Source organism: Dryas octopetala, chromosome 1, assembly GCF_963921425.1.
Source record: "Dryas octopetala chromosome 1, drDryOcto1.1, whole genome shotgun sequence".
NCBI lineage: Eukaryota > Viridiplantae > Streptophyta > Magnoliopsida > Rosales > Rosaceae > Dryas > Dryas octopetala.
In genome coordinates this window covers 24,794,645-24,808,319 of record NC_141366.1, presented here as the reverse complement: position 1 = coordinate 24,808,319, position 13,675 = coordinate 24,794,645, and the positions used below count along the sequence as shown (strand labels likewise).

The window sequence follows — 13,675 nt, the reverse complement described above, 5'->3', positions numbered from 1 at the left end:
ATAAAATATTTTCGATAAACACTTGAAATAGTAATAAATTAATCAATGGTCAAATGGTTTCCGATTAACCTAATTTTTTTGCAAATATGATCCTTCAATGGAGATAAAAAAAGTAGACAGTTTCGATTATAAAAATACAATGTAGAGTTGGCCTCATGAGGAATCTCACAAATAAGCCTAAATGTGGGATCCTACACCTAAAGGAGCTTGTATAAGTATATATTATATAACATATAAAACATTGATTACTGTTGTGAGTACATATTATATAACATATATAAGTATAGAGAAGAACTTATGTACCTATCCCCCCATGTGATACCATATGACATCCCCCCTCTCTCATTGGCTCTCTCTCTTCTCTCACTCTCTTTCTCTCATCTCTTGTCTTTATCTCTCTCTTTAAGAGATGCCACATCACTATAACATGAGGATAAATAAGTTTTTTTTTCCATAAGACATATATAACATGCAATCTAGACTTTTCCACCAAAACCCTGAAACCCAAATTCTTGTTCTTATAAACAAAAACCTAAAAAGTCTTGTTGTAGACTTTTCCACCCGAACACCTTAGTTACACCCAAAACTAGTCTAGTAGTATATATGTTTTGATTCAACTAAAACACTAAAACCAGTGGCCAAAAAAAAAAAAAACACTAAAACCAAAACTTAAAATACCAAAAGTCTAACCCTAAATAGGTTCCTCACAACAGCCGCCTCTCTCTCTCTGTTTCTCTTCTCCCTCTCTCTCTCTCTCTCTCTCTCTCTCTCTCTCTCTCTCTCTCTCTCTTTCTTTTCTCTTATCCCTCTCTCTGCGATCTCCTTCTCTCTGCGTTCGCCGATCTTCGTTCTCCATTCGTTGTTCTCCCTTGCTGATCACCATGGTCGTTCGCCATTCTCCCTTTCCAGCCGCCGTTCTCCCTCACTGATGGCCGTGCTCCCTTGCCGTTTTCTCTCTCGATTCCCAACCGAAACCGAACCAATCCGAACCGATGGGCTCGGTTAACCGAACCTATCGGTTTTGACAAGGTTTAAAATATCGGCCGTGAGGATATTATTGAGACTCCAAAATGAGGAAATATCGATATCATTATTGATCGTTGTTCACAGATACCGCATATATTGGCTTCAAAACACATTATTTTTAATTGAAACTTTAGGAAATGTTAAATCAATCATCAATGTATGTATTAAACATATAAGTGTCATAAATTAAGGTCTATATGATAAGTATATGATATGTAGGGGATATAATACATATGAGTGTCAAGTTTAAAAAGTAAAATTGGTTTATAATAGATAATTAATGCATAACTTTATTAATACTTGAGCTTATTTTAGTTGAAAAGTAAAGGGAGGTTCTATTTGCACACCCCATTTCTTCTCTCCTCACACCCCTTTCTCACTACACACCCCCTTCAACTTTTTAAAATTGATAATATCTCATAACACACCCCTCCAATTACCATAATACCCCTATTTTATCAATCTCACAAAATTTCTCACTACAACACACCTCATCACCAAACACACAACCAACGACACACCAACAACATGCCGTCACCGTTGCCGAGGTCACCGAACCCTACCCATCTCACGGTCTCACCACGTGCTGCAACATCTTCTCTCCCCACCATACGCATTGTTGTGTGTTGGAAGAATGCCATAACCTAAAGTTTTTTAATTCAAATGCAAATCTAAGGCTTTTTTTTTTTAATTTTTATCTAATTTCAATTAGTTAATCCACCAAAACCTTTTTTTGTATATTTGAGATGATTTGGAGTGCGAGTTTTTTGGGGTTTACGATTGGAATTTTGGGTTTGGGGTGATAGGAATTCTCAGGTTCGTTCGGCACTGGTCTGCAGAACAATCTCGTTTTATTCGGCAGGTATATGCAGAACAATCTCGTTTCGTTCGGCAGGTATTTGCCGAACGAAATGAGGTTGTTTAGCAGATACATACTGAACCAACTACATTGTCCTTTCGGGTCTTTTCAAAATTGGGTCAAATGTGTCAATTCACAAATAAAATAAAAAGGGTATGTAGAGAAAAGAAATGTGGTGTGCAAATAGAAGCTCTCAAAAGTAGATGAGTGTTGATCTAAATCCAAATAATATTCGTATTAAGTCATATAACTCGAATATTTGGAACTATAAAAACTAGTAAACTACAAAAACATATAATCAAATAAAAAACATAGCTATTATAAAAACTAGTAAACTATATAAATACAAGTATTATTATATTAAAATAAAAATCATTTTCATATACATTTTTTTTAATTATTATTAGAATATTATCCCTATTAAATTAAAATGTAGAATTGAGATATTTAACTAATAAAAAACTCTTAAAAAAACTAGTAAATTTAGAGCCCAAACTCCTAATTATTTTAACAGAAAAATTGTGGTAAAAGTTTAAGCCCAAACACACTAATCAAAAACCTATTATAAGGCCCAACACCCATTAATCAATTAATGAGATCCCTAAAACAACCTACCCATATACAATCAGTCGCTGTATGCTTAGCACAGACACCAGACGCGAGAGAGAGAGTGAGACAAAGAGAGTGACAGGGAAACAGAGATAGAGACAGAGACAGAGACAGAGGAGGAGACTCACCTTCGCAAAGCTCACAGCTGCTGATTGAAGGTTCCTGCTCAAAGTTTGAACACTGGGTTTTGGCTAGGCTCGGCTCGGTTTCGGTTCTTGAATTGGCCATTCCGACAAGTCCGGTTTTGTTCTGGATATTGATTTGTGGTCGGGTGTTTCTCTCATTCCAATTCTCCGACCACTCACCACCAACTATGTCCAGAATGTTCTCGAAGCTTCTATGCAGGTTCATATTGACTCGACCCATGGGTGGTGGGCCTCGGACCTTTCCGGGCGGCGTTACCAAGTGGAAATGGAAGCGAATGCACGAAAAACGCGCCCAAGAGAAAGAGAAACGCCTGCTGGAACAAGAAAAGCAGCTCTACGAGGCCCGCCTTCGCTCCCAAATCCGGGCCAAAATCGCCGGAAACCCCGACCCGTTTTCAAACCCCGGTTCAGAAATCGGGCACAACCCTATGAACCCTGACCAACACATTAAAGCCCTAGCCGATCGGTTCATGAAAGACGGCGCCGAAGATTTGTGGAACGAAAAGGACGGCCCGATTAACGAACAGCCACGATCGAATCCGACCGGCGGACGGGCCAGATCGATTGCCTTGCCGCCGCCTCCAGTAGACCTGAGGAGGCTGATACCAAAAGGTCGAAATTTGGCGGGAAATGATAAAAGTGTAAATTTGACGGATTTGAGTGGCAATTGCATTGGGGGTGGGAGGAACTATTCAGTGCAGAGTAGTGGAAGGCGGTTCCGGAGAAACGATAGTTCTTCCAGTGATGACTCGGAGGATTTCGATTCGGAGAGTGAGTCCGTACAGCCCTTTGCGCAAAATTTGAAGCATGGTAATGGGAGTTTGGCGAGAGATGTGAGGAAATTAGGGAGTAGTGCTTCATTGGGAAGATATGATATGAAGATTAAGAGGAGAGTGCCCCTTAATTCATTGGATGAGGAGAGCGATTTTGCACAGCAGGTTGAGTCGATAAGGTACGAGCTTAGTAAGAAAAGGGCGGTTGAAAATGAAGCAGCTGCGGCAGCGGAGAGTGAAAAGGAGGAGTCAATTCTTAGTGAGAAGAGGTATGCAAATGTAGTAATGTGCTTTAGTTGGTTGGTTAGGGAACATTTGTAATAAGAACATGTTGAAATTGCTAGTCTTTGATTGGTTAAATGTGTAGTTTTAAAGTTGGGTTTTGGTTTTTTGGCAGATTTGACGAGTGTGGTATATCTCCATTGACTGTCAAGGCACTCTCTTCTGCTGGGTATGTTCAGATGACTAGGGTGCAGGAAGCTGCTCTTTCTGTTTGCCTTGAGGGTGAGTTGGTTACTTGTTTTAGTCTAAGTCAGTTGATATTGCTTAGAAAAGGATGTGCTGATTTGTTTAGTAAAAACAATCAAACTGTATGTATCTGATGATTTTCCTTATACTTTGGGACAGGGAAGGATGCTTTGGTCAAAGCTAAAACAGGCACTGGAAAAACTGCAGCTTTTTTGGTACATCAATTTGCCTTTTGGTCTTTTGGATTGTTTCATAGTGTTTTAGGTTATCTTTTCCAAATTTCTTGTTATACACAAACAGCTTCCTGCTATTGAAGCAGTTGTGAAGGGTGTGACTAGCAAGACTCAACGGGTGCCTCCAGTTTATGTTCTTATCCTCTGCCCCACAAGAGAACTTGCAAGTCAGATAGCTGCTGAAACAAATGTTTTGTTGAAGTACCATGATGGCATAGGTATGCAAACATTAGTTGGAGGTACAAGATTCAAAGAAGACCAGAAACGTCTAGAATCAAATCCATGCCAGGTTTGCACTTTTCTCTTGGCTATTAAAACTTCTGTTTGATTGTAGTGTAATTGTTGAGAGAGTGAAAATTCATTGTACAAACGTTCTGCAGATAATAGTTGCAACTCCTGGAAGGCTACTGGACCACATTGAGAATAAGTCTGGCTTGTCTGTGCGATTGATGGGACTGAAAATGCTAATACTTGATGAAGCTGGCCACTTACTAGACCTGGGATTTCGGAAGGACATAGAGAAAATTGTTGATTGTTTGCCTCGTCTGAGGCAGTCCTTGCTATTTACTGCAACACTTCCAAAAGAGGTTTGGTTATATCCCTTCAACTAGCGGAGCAGCTATTTTTTACTCATTAACATCAACACTTGGTACATTTTTCTGTAGGAAACCACCTAAATCTCAAATTTTTCTTGATTTGGAATATGCAGGTCCGTCGAATATCACAGCTTGTTTTGAAAAAGGACCATGCTTTCATTGATACAGTGGGATTAGGTTGTGTGGAAACTCATGCTAAGGTAAGGTATATAACATTGACTAATATGAAACAGTTGTGGTGTGCACTATTTTAATTAATTTAGTGTTGATGATTGAAATAGTTCTGAAAATACCTGAACCATGAAATATGACAATGGGTGTTATGATCCCATCTGCACCTTCAAAATGCAGGTTAAGCAGTCATGTCTTGTTGCACCACATGAATTGCATTTTCAAGTAGTGCACCATCTTCTGATGGAACATATCTCGCAATCACCTGATTATAAGGTTTGATGTTATAGCTTCTGGGTTCAAATATTTGGTTGTCTTATATGTGCCTGAGGCCTAACGTTTTACCTTTCAGGTTATTGTTTTCTGTACAACTGGAATGGTAACATCTCTCCTCTATCATCTTCTCCGGGAAATGAAATTGAATGTTAGGGAGATGCATTCTAGAAAGCCTCAACTTTATCGAACTCGTATCTCTGAGGAATTTAAGGAATCAAAACGACTGACTCTAGTTACCTCTGATGTATCAGCACGCGGAATGAACTATCCTGATGTTACCTTGGTCATTCAGGTATTCACAAGCTCGAGATAAGTTTTAACTTATGTTCTGCTTATGGGTTGAAGCTTAATTTATCATTCAGGTATTCTCAAATAATTTGTTGTCTGACTGACTGTCAGGTGGGTATTCCTTCTGACCGGGAACAATATATACATCGTCTTGGAAGAACAGGACGAGAAGGAAAAGAAGGAGAAGGAATACTGTTGCTTGCACCATGGGAGGAGTATTTTCTGGATGACTTAAAAGATTTGCCTCTTGAAAAGTTTCCTTCACTTCAATTGGATCCAAACTCTAAACTTAAGGTTCCTGCATCACCTCCAATTGTATTTTTTGCGCTTTATGTTATTGCTTGTTGTACAAATTATTTGTTTCAGAGTCTACTTAATTGATTCAATTTGTTTCCTTGGTTGGATTTCTTACTGGAAATAGCAGTATCTTAATCCTAGTGATGAACTAGTATCTCTTAATTGAGCATTTCCCATATTTTATTTATATTTAGAATATCTGCCAGTAGCTCCTAGGTTTTCAATATCTTGTTTGTATCTGTTGGTCGAAATACAATCATGTACATGTTTCTTATTTGTAATGCTGGGAATTTGCTTACTCTTGCAGATTGAGGACTCAATGGCCAAGATTGACAATAGTGTCAAAGAAGCAGCCTATCATGCCTGGCTTGGCTACTATAACTCGATCAGGGAAACTGGGAGGGATAAAACCACACTAGTTGAACAAGCCAACCAATTTTGTCAATCAATTGGTTTGCAAAAACCTCCTTCTCTTTTTAGAAAGACAGCATTAAAGATGGGTTTGAAAGATATACCCGGCATAAAAGTACGAAAGTAGAGCATAAATGGGATAAGCAACCTGCTGATTGGAGGGCTGGGACGGGAAGACAAGAAGTTTAGGACCTTCATTCATTTGTATTATACAATTTTTAATTATAATTTGAAGCTGCATCCTTTCTCTTCCCTTATTCTTCTTTTATATGAAAACTATCTAACTCAAAAAATATCATATGAAAAATTTCAATCCGAAGTTGGCAAGTACCTTATCCCTTGATGAGCTCTGACCCCTGCGGCTCTGCCTGGAATTTGCAGATAGCTAAAAATGTTAATATTGAACTAAAGCATGAACTGGAGATTGTCAATTGGAGAAAAGCGACGATTTGAACCCAATACCCAATATGGAATTAGCAGATTAGGGTTGACAAGTAACATTGTTAAAACCAACCATGCCCTTAGTGGCCATGGCCCCACAATGACTGAATATTGGCAAAATTAGAGAAAAGCAGAGGCTATTCCCACCACCCTTCATTGTTGAGTTGACCACCTTAATATATTTGAGACAAATTTTTTTTATTTTATCCTTTCTTGCAAAAAATTATGGAATCACCCAGATCTATTCGGTAGTATGCCACCGAAATATACTAAGCAGTTAGGCAACTTACGGCCGAATATAATGACAATGTTCAGCAGAATACTGCCGAATGCCTTTTTCATTTCCATTCGGTGGTTACTTATCGAAAACTCTGCCAATGTTCGGTATTTAGGTACTGAATAACCACAAATATTTCGACAGACAAGTGTCGAATGACCCGACGAATAAAATTGGAAATTTTTTTATTTTAAAAGGTAAAATTGAAATTTAAAAATAAGGTAATCAACTCGGCAATTTGTGGTGGTCGGAATAGCCTGAGCCTTACATAAAACATGAAGGTATATGGAAGGATATTACTTATTTGGAAAATCTGTCCAAACATGTGTCCGCCTAGTGGGAAATCAAAATTTGAAACTTGGGGGGAAACTATTTTTTCTTGAGTTGGGGGGAGGGGAGATCGAACTTGAGTGCATTGTGGGTAATTATATGGCCACTGACTGAGCTACTCAACAACTGTGGGAGGAAACTACTTAAGCATCACATTCGGTAGACAGATGAAATTCATTTAGCTTTCTCAGAGTTGTTGTAAGATAATGAAGGGTATTGGGAGGGCCAATAGTTGAAAAAATTATTGGATGTATCCGATACATTGCCACGTGGTCTAACCAATTCAATGTATATGAGTATTATTTGATAGTATATTTATATTAGTATGGTATAGTATTAATAACATACACCCATATTATGACACGTTGGATTTGATACATCACGTGGCGGTGTATCAGTTACACAAAATAATTTAATCAAAATGGTGTTTATAGCTATAGTTATACTTAATCATCACTGAATATTATGTCAACACAAGCTGCAAAGGAAGGTGCTTAGCAAAGATAAAGAAACTAAATCAGAAATGCATGCGTAAAACAAAGACCAAGGCCAGGACGAGTCAAGATATTGATATTACACCATTGAACAAATCTAATTGGGAATCATGTCTTATAAAACATACCATTACACTAAATACTTCTTTTTTGCTCATCAAATTTAAAAATTTATGCATCAAACTGTTCGAACGACGTCCTAAAGTTTGTTAAAGTACACACATTTATGATTATTATATTTTAACTCTTGGATTTTACAGGTACACCCTAAGGCCATAGACTCCTTAATTAAAAAGGGTAAAAACTGATCAATGAGGGGTCCACTCTCCTGAAGGGATTCATCAAAACTTAAGAACAAAGATAATGTGTTGGCTAGAGCTGTCGAATGCGTGGGACTAGCACAAGCACAATATGGGCACGACACGATTGATAAGAGTACATCTCAACACGAGCATGAAACATGCGAGCTGGCACAAGCATGACACAAATGAATGGGTCAGGTTTGGCTAAAATTTTTAGCCCATCAGGCATGACATGAAAATGAGTACGATACGTACCAATCACGACACTAGCACGAGCATGAAACATGCTCAATTAAGCACGACTTGTATAACATTATTTCTTTCCCTTTTCTTAAAATTTTCAACTAGAAAATTCAAATTTTCAAAATTAAAAAATTACATATGATAAGTTTCTAACCATAAAATACAAAAATAATAAAGGGGATTGTGGGCATGGCCCGTTGAAATGGCATGAACACGATACATGCACGAATTAGCCATGTCAAACTTAGGTTTTAACTATTTGAACCAAAACGAGTACAACACGATTATTGAATGGGCCAAAATGAGCACTGCACAAAGCACTAATGGGCCTAATCTAAACCATTTTAGGTGAAATATGTCCATGAAAACACATTCTCATTCAATTGCACCTGAAGTAATATAAAAGTTGAAAAAACAAATCCTAGACAAATGTTTTGGGTTAGCCTCAGATAGTAATAAACTAATAATTAATTGTAAGATACCATAAGCTGACAAGCTTAGCAAACCAATGGCCTTGACAATGTGCAACATGCAAGAATTCTCTTTCACTAAGTTGTACACCTATCAGATTCATACATGGTGCAATTAGAAATAGAAACCATTGGAATTTTCCAGTCAGATGCTTGAAGGCACCCTCAGTTGCTAACTTGTCACATTCCCAATACTCCCAGCTAAGTTGCTAAGATAATTATGCTGCCTCACTGCTCTGAATTCATATCACCAGGGCAATCATTGTTTTTGCTATACTGTTACAAATGAAAGCTAAGACTCTATTATAAGGATTTTTCTATCATTTCCATGTGCATCTGTTAGTTTCTAGGATTCGAATTAGCTTTTCTTTGTCAAAATCATTGTATTTATTTTTTAATTATTCACTCACAAGCTCTAGGCTAGAATTAAGGTTAAGATCACTTGTGTTGAAGAAATCAAGAATGAAGTTGCAATGCAAAAAGATCTAAGGTATACTGCACTTCATGCATTTCACGAAAAACAGTTTTATGTCTATTTGACTAGTCAGTCACTGATCATAAGAACAATTTTCTTCACACGTGTACTGCACTTGTAGTTTTATCACTTGAATAATTATTGACAGTTCAGCAGTCTATTTCGTGACTTGGCTCTTAAAGCCTATTCAAATTAAAGCCCATTTCTTTTTCTTTAAACCAGCATATGCACTACACATGATCTGGTTGTTCACTCACACACTCATATCACTATTCATCTTCTTCCTCTTTTATGAATTTTGCAAAATGAGGATATTATTGAATTTACAGCTCTACATCCTTATCTTCAGCTGTACTAGGATACCTCTCTAGGACAAAAAGAATATGCCCTTTGTTTGTCTCTTGCGAACAGCCATTGATTGGCTTTCATGTGGCACGGGCAGTCATGGTGGGTGCGTGTGTGTGTTGTACGGGGTTTATGGGTGTAATGGTCCAGCTTTTATTTTTTGTGGGTTCATGAGCATTTTGCTTGGGGTATTCTTGCTGCGTTAGAGCTTGGGCTTTTTGGGTGTGTGTGTTTATCTTTTCAAGTAAGAAAATGCTTATGATTTTGAAAAATTAAAATGATTTTCTTAACTTGTTTTCCACCCTCTAAAATATGAATGTGTTTGAGTGTGTTCTAAAGCTTTTCGATCACAAATTCATAAACACTATCATTTAGATTTTAGATCTAGGATTCTCCATTAGCGTTTTCATGTCTCTTGCTTGAGAAGGTTGATTTTTAAAGAATCCAAATCAGCATATCATGTTCATACATTGAAGAATCTGTTGTGCTTGGTGTGAATCGGTGCCATGAGTTGATGAGCTTGAAGTTTGAGCTGCCTTCTTCATGTTGACTGATTGCCTTGCTTTTGGAAGTTGCACAAAGGGGTAAGAAGCTGCCACTTAGTTTATGACTTGTTGATTGAGCTTGTGTGCTGTATGCTCCCTTTGTATTGAACCTCCTATATAGTGGATTGCCCGGGCTGAAAAAGATCCCCAGTTTTTACCCTTTGTGGTTTTTCTAGTTGAACATCTTGTGTGTCTTTGTCTCCATTTTGTATTGTTATGTTTACTGACTCACTCAACTTTTAAACACAAATCTGCATTGAATTTATATGCTTGATATTGCTATATGTCATATGGAACTGTTTAACTAATCATACACCACTGTAGTTGTGGATAACACTGAGATACCTACTGTGCTGGGTTTTCTGAGTGTATAGGTTGTCACTTGATTCTTTGGTGTGTTTGATTTGTGTTGTTTACAAAAGTTATATTTTGATTTACAAGTGTCAATCTGTGTCTTTAGATTTTTGTCACTGTGTCGTCAGAGTTGTGTCTGTTTGATTTGTCCCTGAGTCATCACATAAACAAAAATTGGGGATCGATTACTGACTGTGGTATTAATCAAGTTAATTAGGTAGATAAATCACCTAATACAAACTAACAATTGGTATCAGAGCACTACTTTAAAAGCAAATAGAGGGATTCTAGGGTGTTGTTTGTTTTTAGGTGTGTTTAAATAGAAAGAGATCGAGTTGCAGGGTCTTGTAACTCTCCTCCATTCTTTGATGGTAGCAACTACGCTGCTTAGAGAGAGAAATTTGAAATTTTTCTTGATGACGAGTTGGCATATGAGTATCTCACTGTTGAGTGGATTCCTCTCACTCGAACTGTTGATGGGATTGAAACACCTAAGCTTAGTCCGAATGGTCTGTAACCGAAGTCATGGCCTCTAGCTCCAACAAGAAGGCTAGAAATGCTATTGTCACTGCACTATCTTCCTCACAATTTGCACACATACAACATTGTGTCACGGCTAGGCAAGCTTGGAACAAGCTTAGGGTTGTTTATGAAGGGGACAAACAAGTTAGGTCACTTAAGTTTCAAATGGTTCATGCCAAATTTGAAGAAATTAGGATAAAAGAGTCCGAGTCCTTTTCTGAGTTCTATGAAAGGTGGGAAGCCCTTACAAATGAAGCCATGTCTTTAGGGAAACCTTATGATGAGTCTACAATTGTCTAAAAGGTCCTTAGGTCCTTACCAAAAAGATTTCAATCTAAGAAACATGCAATTCAAGAAATCCAAAACTTAGATGAACTTACAATTGGAAAATTAATTGGAAAATTGATTGGAAAACTCAAGACTTTTGAGATGGAGCTCGAAATGGATAAGAGGGACATCAAGAAATCTAAAGATATTGCCTTGCATAGTGTAAAAGAGGTTAATGAAAAAATGACTGAAGAATCATCAACGTCCGATGATAAGGTTGACTTGTTTGTCAAAAAGTTTAGGCAAATTCTTAAGAATAAAGAGAGATAAGCTAGAACTAGTGGTAACAACTCTAAGAACTACAAGTTCAAGCCTCAAGGAGAGAATTCATTTGAGAGAAAACAAGAGAGGAAGCTTAACATTAGAGAAGATAGAACTTCCAACAGAGATGTGAAATGCTATACTTGTGGTGGGGTAGGTCACATGGCAGTTGAATGTGCTAATAATAGAAAGAATTACTCCTCAGGCAAGAATAAAGCTATAAAGATCACTTGAAGTGATAGTGAGAGTGAACACTCAAATGATTGAGAGTCTTCATTCAACAATGAAGGTGAGGAAGTTGCATTTGTTGCATCAATCAAGGAGATTAATCATGTTGAAGGTGTGTCTGACTCAGAATCTGTTCTAGATGACGAGTCTTACACTGCACTGTGTGAAAAGTATGACTTGCTTTTCACCAAAACTCTTAGCATAAAGGAAGAAAATTTGAAACTTAAGCATGCTAAATTGAAATTGAGTGAGAAGATTGAGTCATTAGAGAGTGAAGTAGAAGGATTGGCTATCTTGAAACAAAATCTAGAAAGTCAAGTCGAAGTGCTTAAGGAGAGCAATATTTTCTTCAAATCTTCAAATGAGAAACTTAAAAAAGAAGTAAATGTTGCAAATGAGAGCATCGTTGAGCTCACCATTGGGGCTGAAAAAGTTGATAGGATGCTTAGGATAGGGGAGCATCATGGGGACAAGACCGGTTTGAGTTTTAGTGAAAATAGTCCTAGTATGTCTAACACAAAGACCATTTTTGTCAAGTCAAAATCTGACCATGGTGACAAGAAAGGTCTAGGTTTCATTGATATTGGTCTAGGTGCATCTCATTCTAAATCAAGTCAAGCCACACCAAGTGTCATACAAATTGATTGCTCTACTTCACATAGAAAAATAAGGTTTGTCCCAGTTTGTCATCATTGTAATGTCAAGGGTCACATTACACCAAATTGCAACAAACTTAAAGGAAAGAAATCAAATGAAGCAAAAAAAAGTATTTCACTTCAAGAGCAAGTGAACAATCTACTCAAAGAGGTAACCAAAATTGCCTTACTTGTCTGCCCACTTCCTAAAACTAAGTCAAGTCCACATCAAATATGGGTTGTGAAGAGCTCCACTGAATTTCTAGTACCCATGACTACATTTTCAGCCATAAAAAGAAAAATGACAGGTGTTAAGGAAATATTCACTTCACTAGCACCTTATGATGGTGGTATTGTCACTTTCGGCGGTGGTGAAAAGTCTTATGTGAGTGGTAAAGAAGTGGTCCATGTTCCTAGTGTACCAAGTGATTGATCTATCTTCCAATATTTGTGCTTTAATGTCAATTTTATTTTATGTCTAAGTTTGCATTTTGCATAATAATTGGAGGATATCAACACTATAGTCACACTCTACTTGATTTCAAAAAGGGATTTTTGCACATAAATTTTAGGGAAAATTTTACAAACAAGACACATACTTTGATGGTTATTTCATTTCAGGACATTAATTTTGCTTTGTGTTAATGAAGGACATATACTTTCATTTTGTGTCAATTAAGAACCATATTTTTTTCAATTTTTATCTCAACTTTGGCCCGACGTTGGACCCATCAAACTCCAATTTGGTTTAAAGATATTCATCTCCTCTTTACAACCATATAAAGATCACTCAAATCAGATCTCTACAACTTCAGATAATCAGCCCCAAAGTAGGGTACCTGAAATTGAACGATTTTTCAAATTTTTTCTCAGAGGTCCGATATGACAATTTCAAGTACCCTACTTTTGGACCAATTATCTAGAGTTGTAGATGTCTGATTTGAGTGATCTCTATATGGTTAAAGAGAATATGCATAGATTTAAATCAAGTATAAGTTTGCTAAATTTGATGGAGTTTTGATGAGTCTAATGTCGGGCCAAAGTTGAGATAAAAACTGAAAAATAATATGGTCCTTAATTGATACAAAATAAAAATATGTGTTTTTCATTAACACAAATCAAAATTAATGTCCTGAAATGAAACAACCATCAAAGTATGTGTCCTGTTTATAAATTTTTCCCTAAATTTTAATATGTCAGTGAGCATAATCCGTTCTTCTGGTCTAATATAAGCCTTGAAGTCTCTTTTTCTTAGAAACTTTGACAAGTTAAG

General features: G+C 37.1%; 1 protein-coding gene across 1 annotated transcript; it reads left to right on the top strand.

Moving 5' to 3' along the window:
* Positions 1–2,551: 2,551 nt before the first annotated feature.
* LOC147299367 (putative DEAD-box ATP-dependent RNA helicase 48) lies at positions 2,552–6,466 on the top strand. The gene is made up of 10 exons (XM_086241537.1): positions 2,552–3,682; positions 3,811–3,917; positions 4,041–4,096; positions 4,182–4,403; positions 4,495–4,701; positions 4,824–4,910; positions 5,062–5,157; positions 5,234–5,449; positions 5,557–5,739; positions 6,050–6,466. Exons 1-10 carry the CDS (start codon positions 2,808–2,810, stop codon positions 6,278–6,280), a joined length of 2,280 nt encoding a protein of 759 aa, XP_086097663.1. The 5' UTR covers positions 2,552–2,807; the 3' UTR covers positions 6,281–6,466.
* The last annotated feature ends 7,209 nt before the right edge of the window (positions 6,467–13,675 follow it).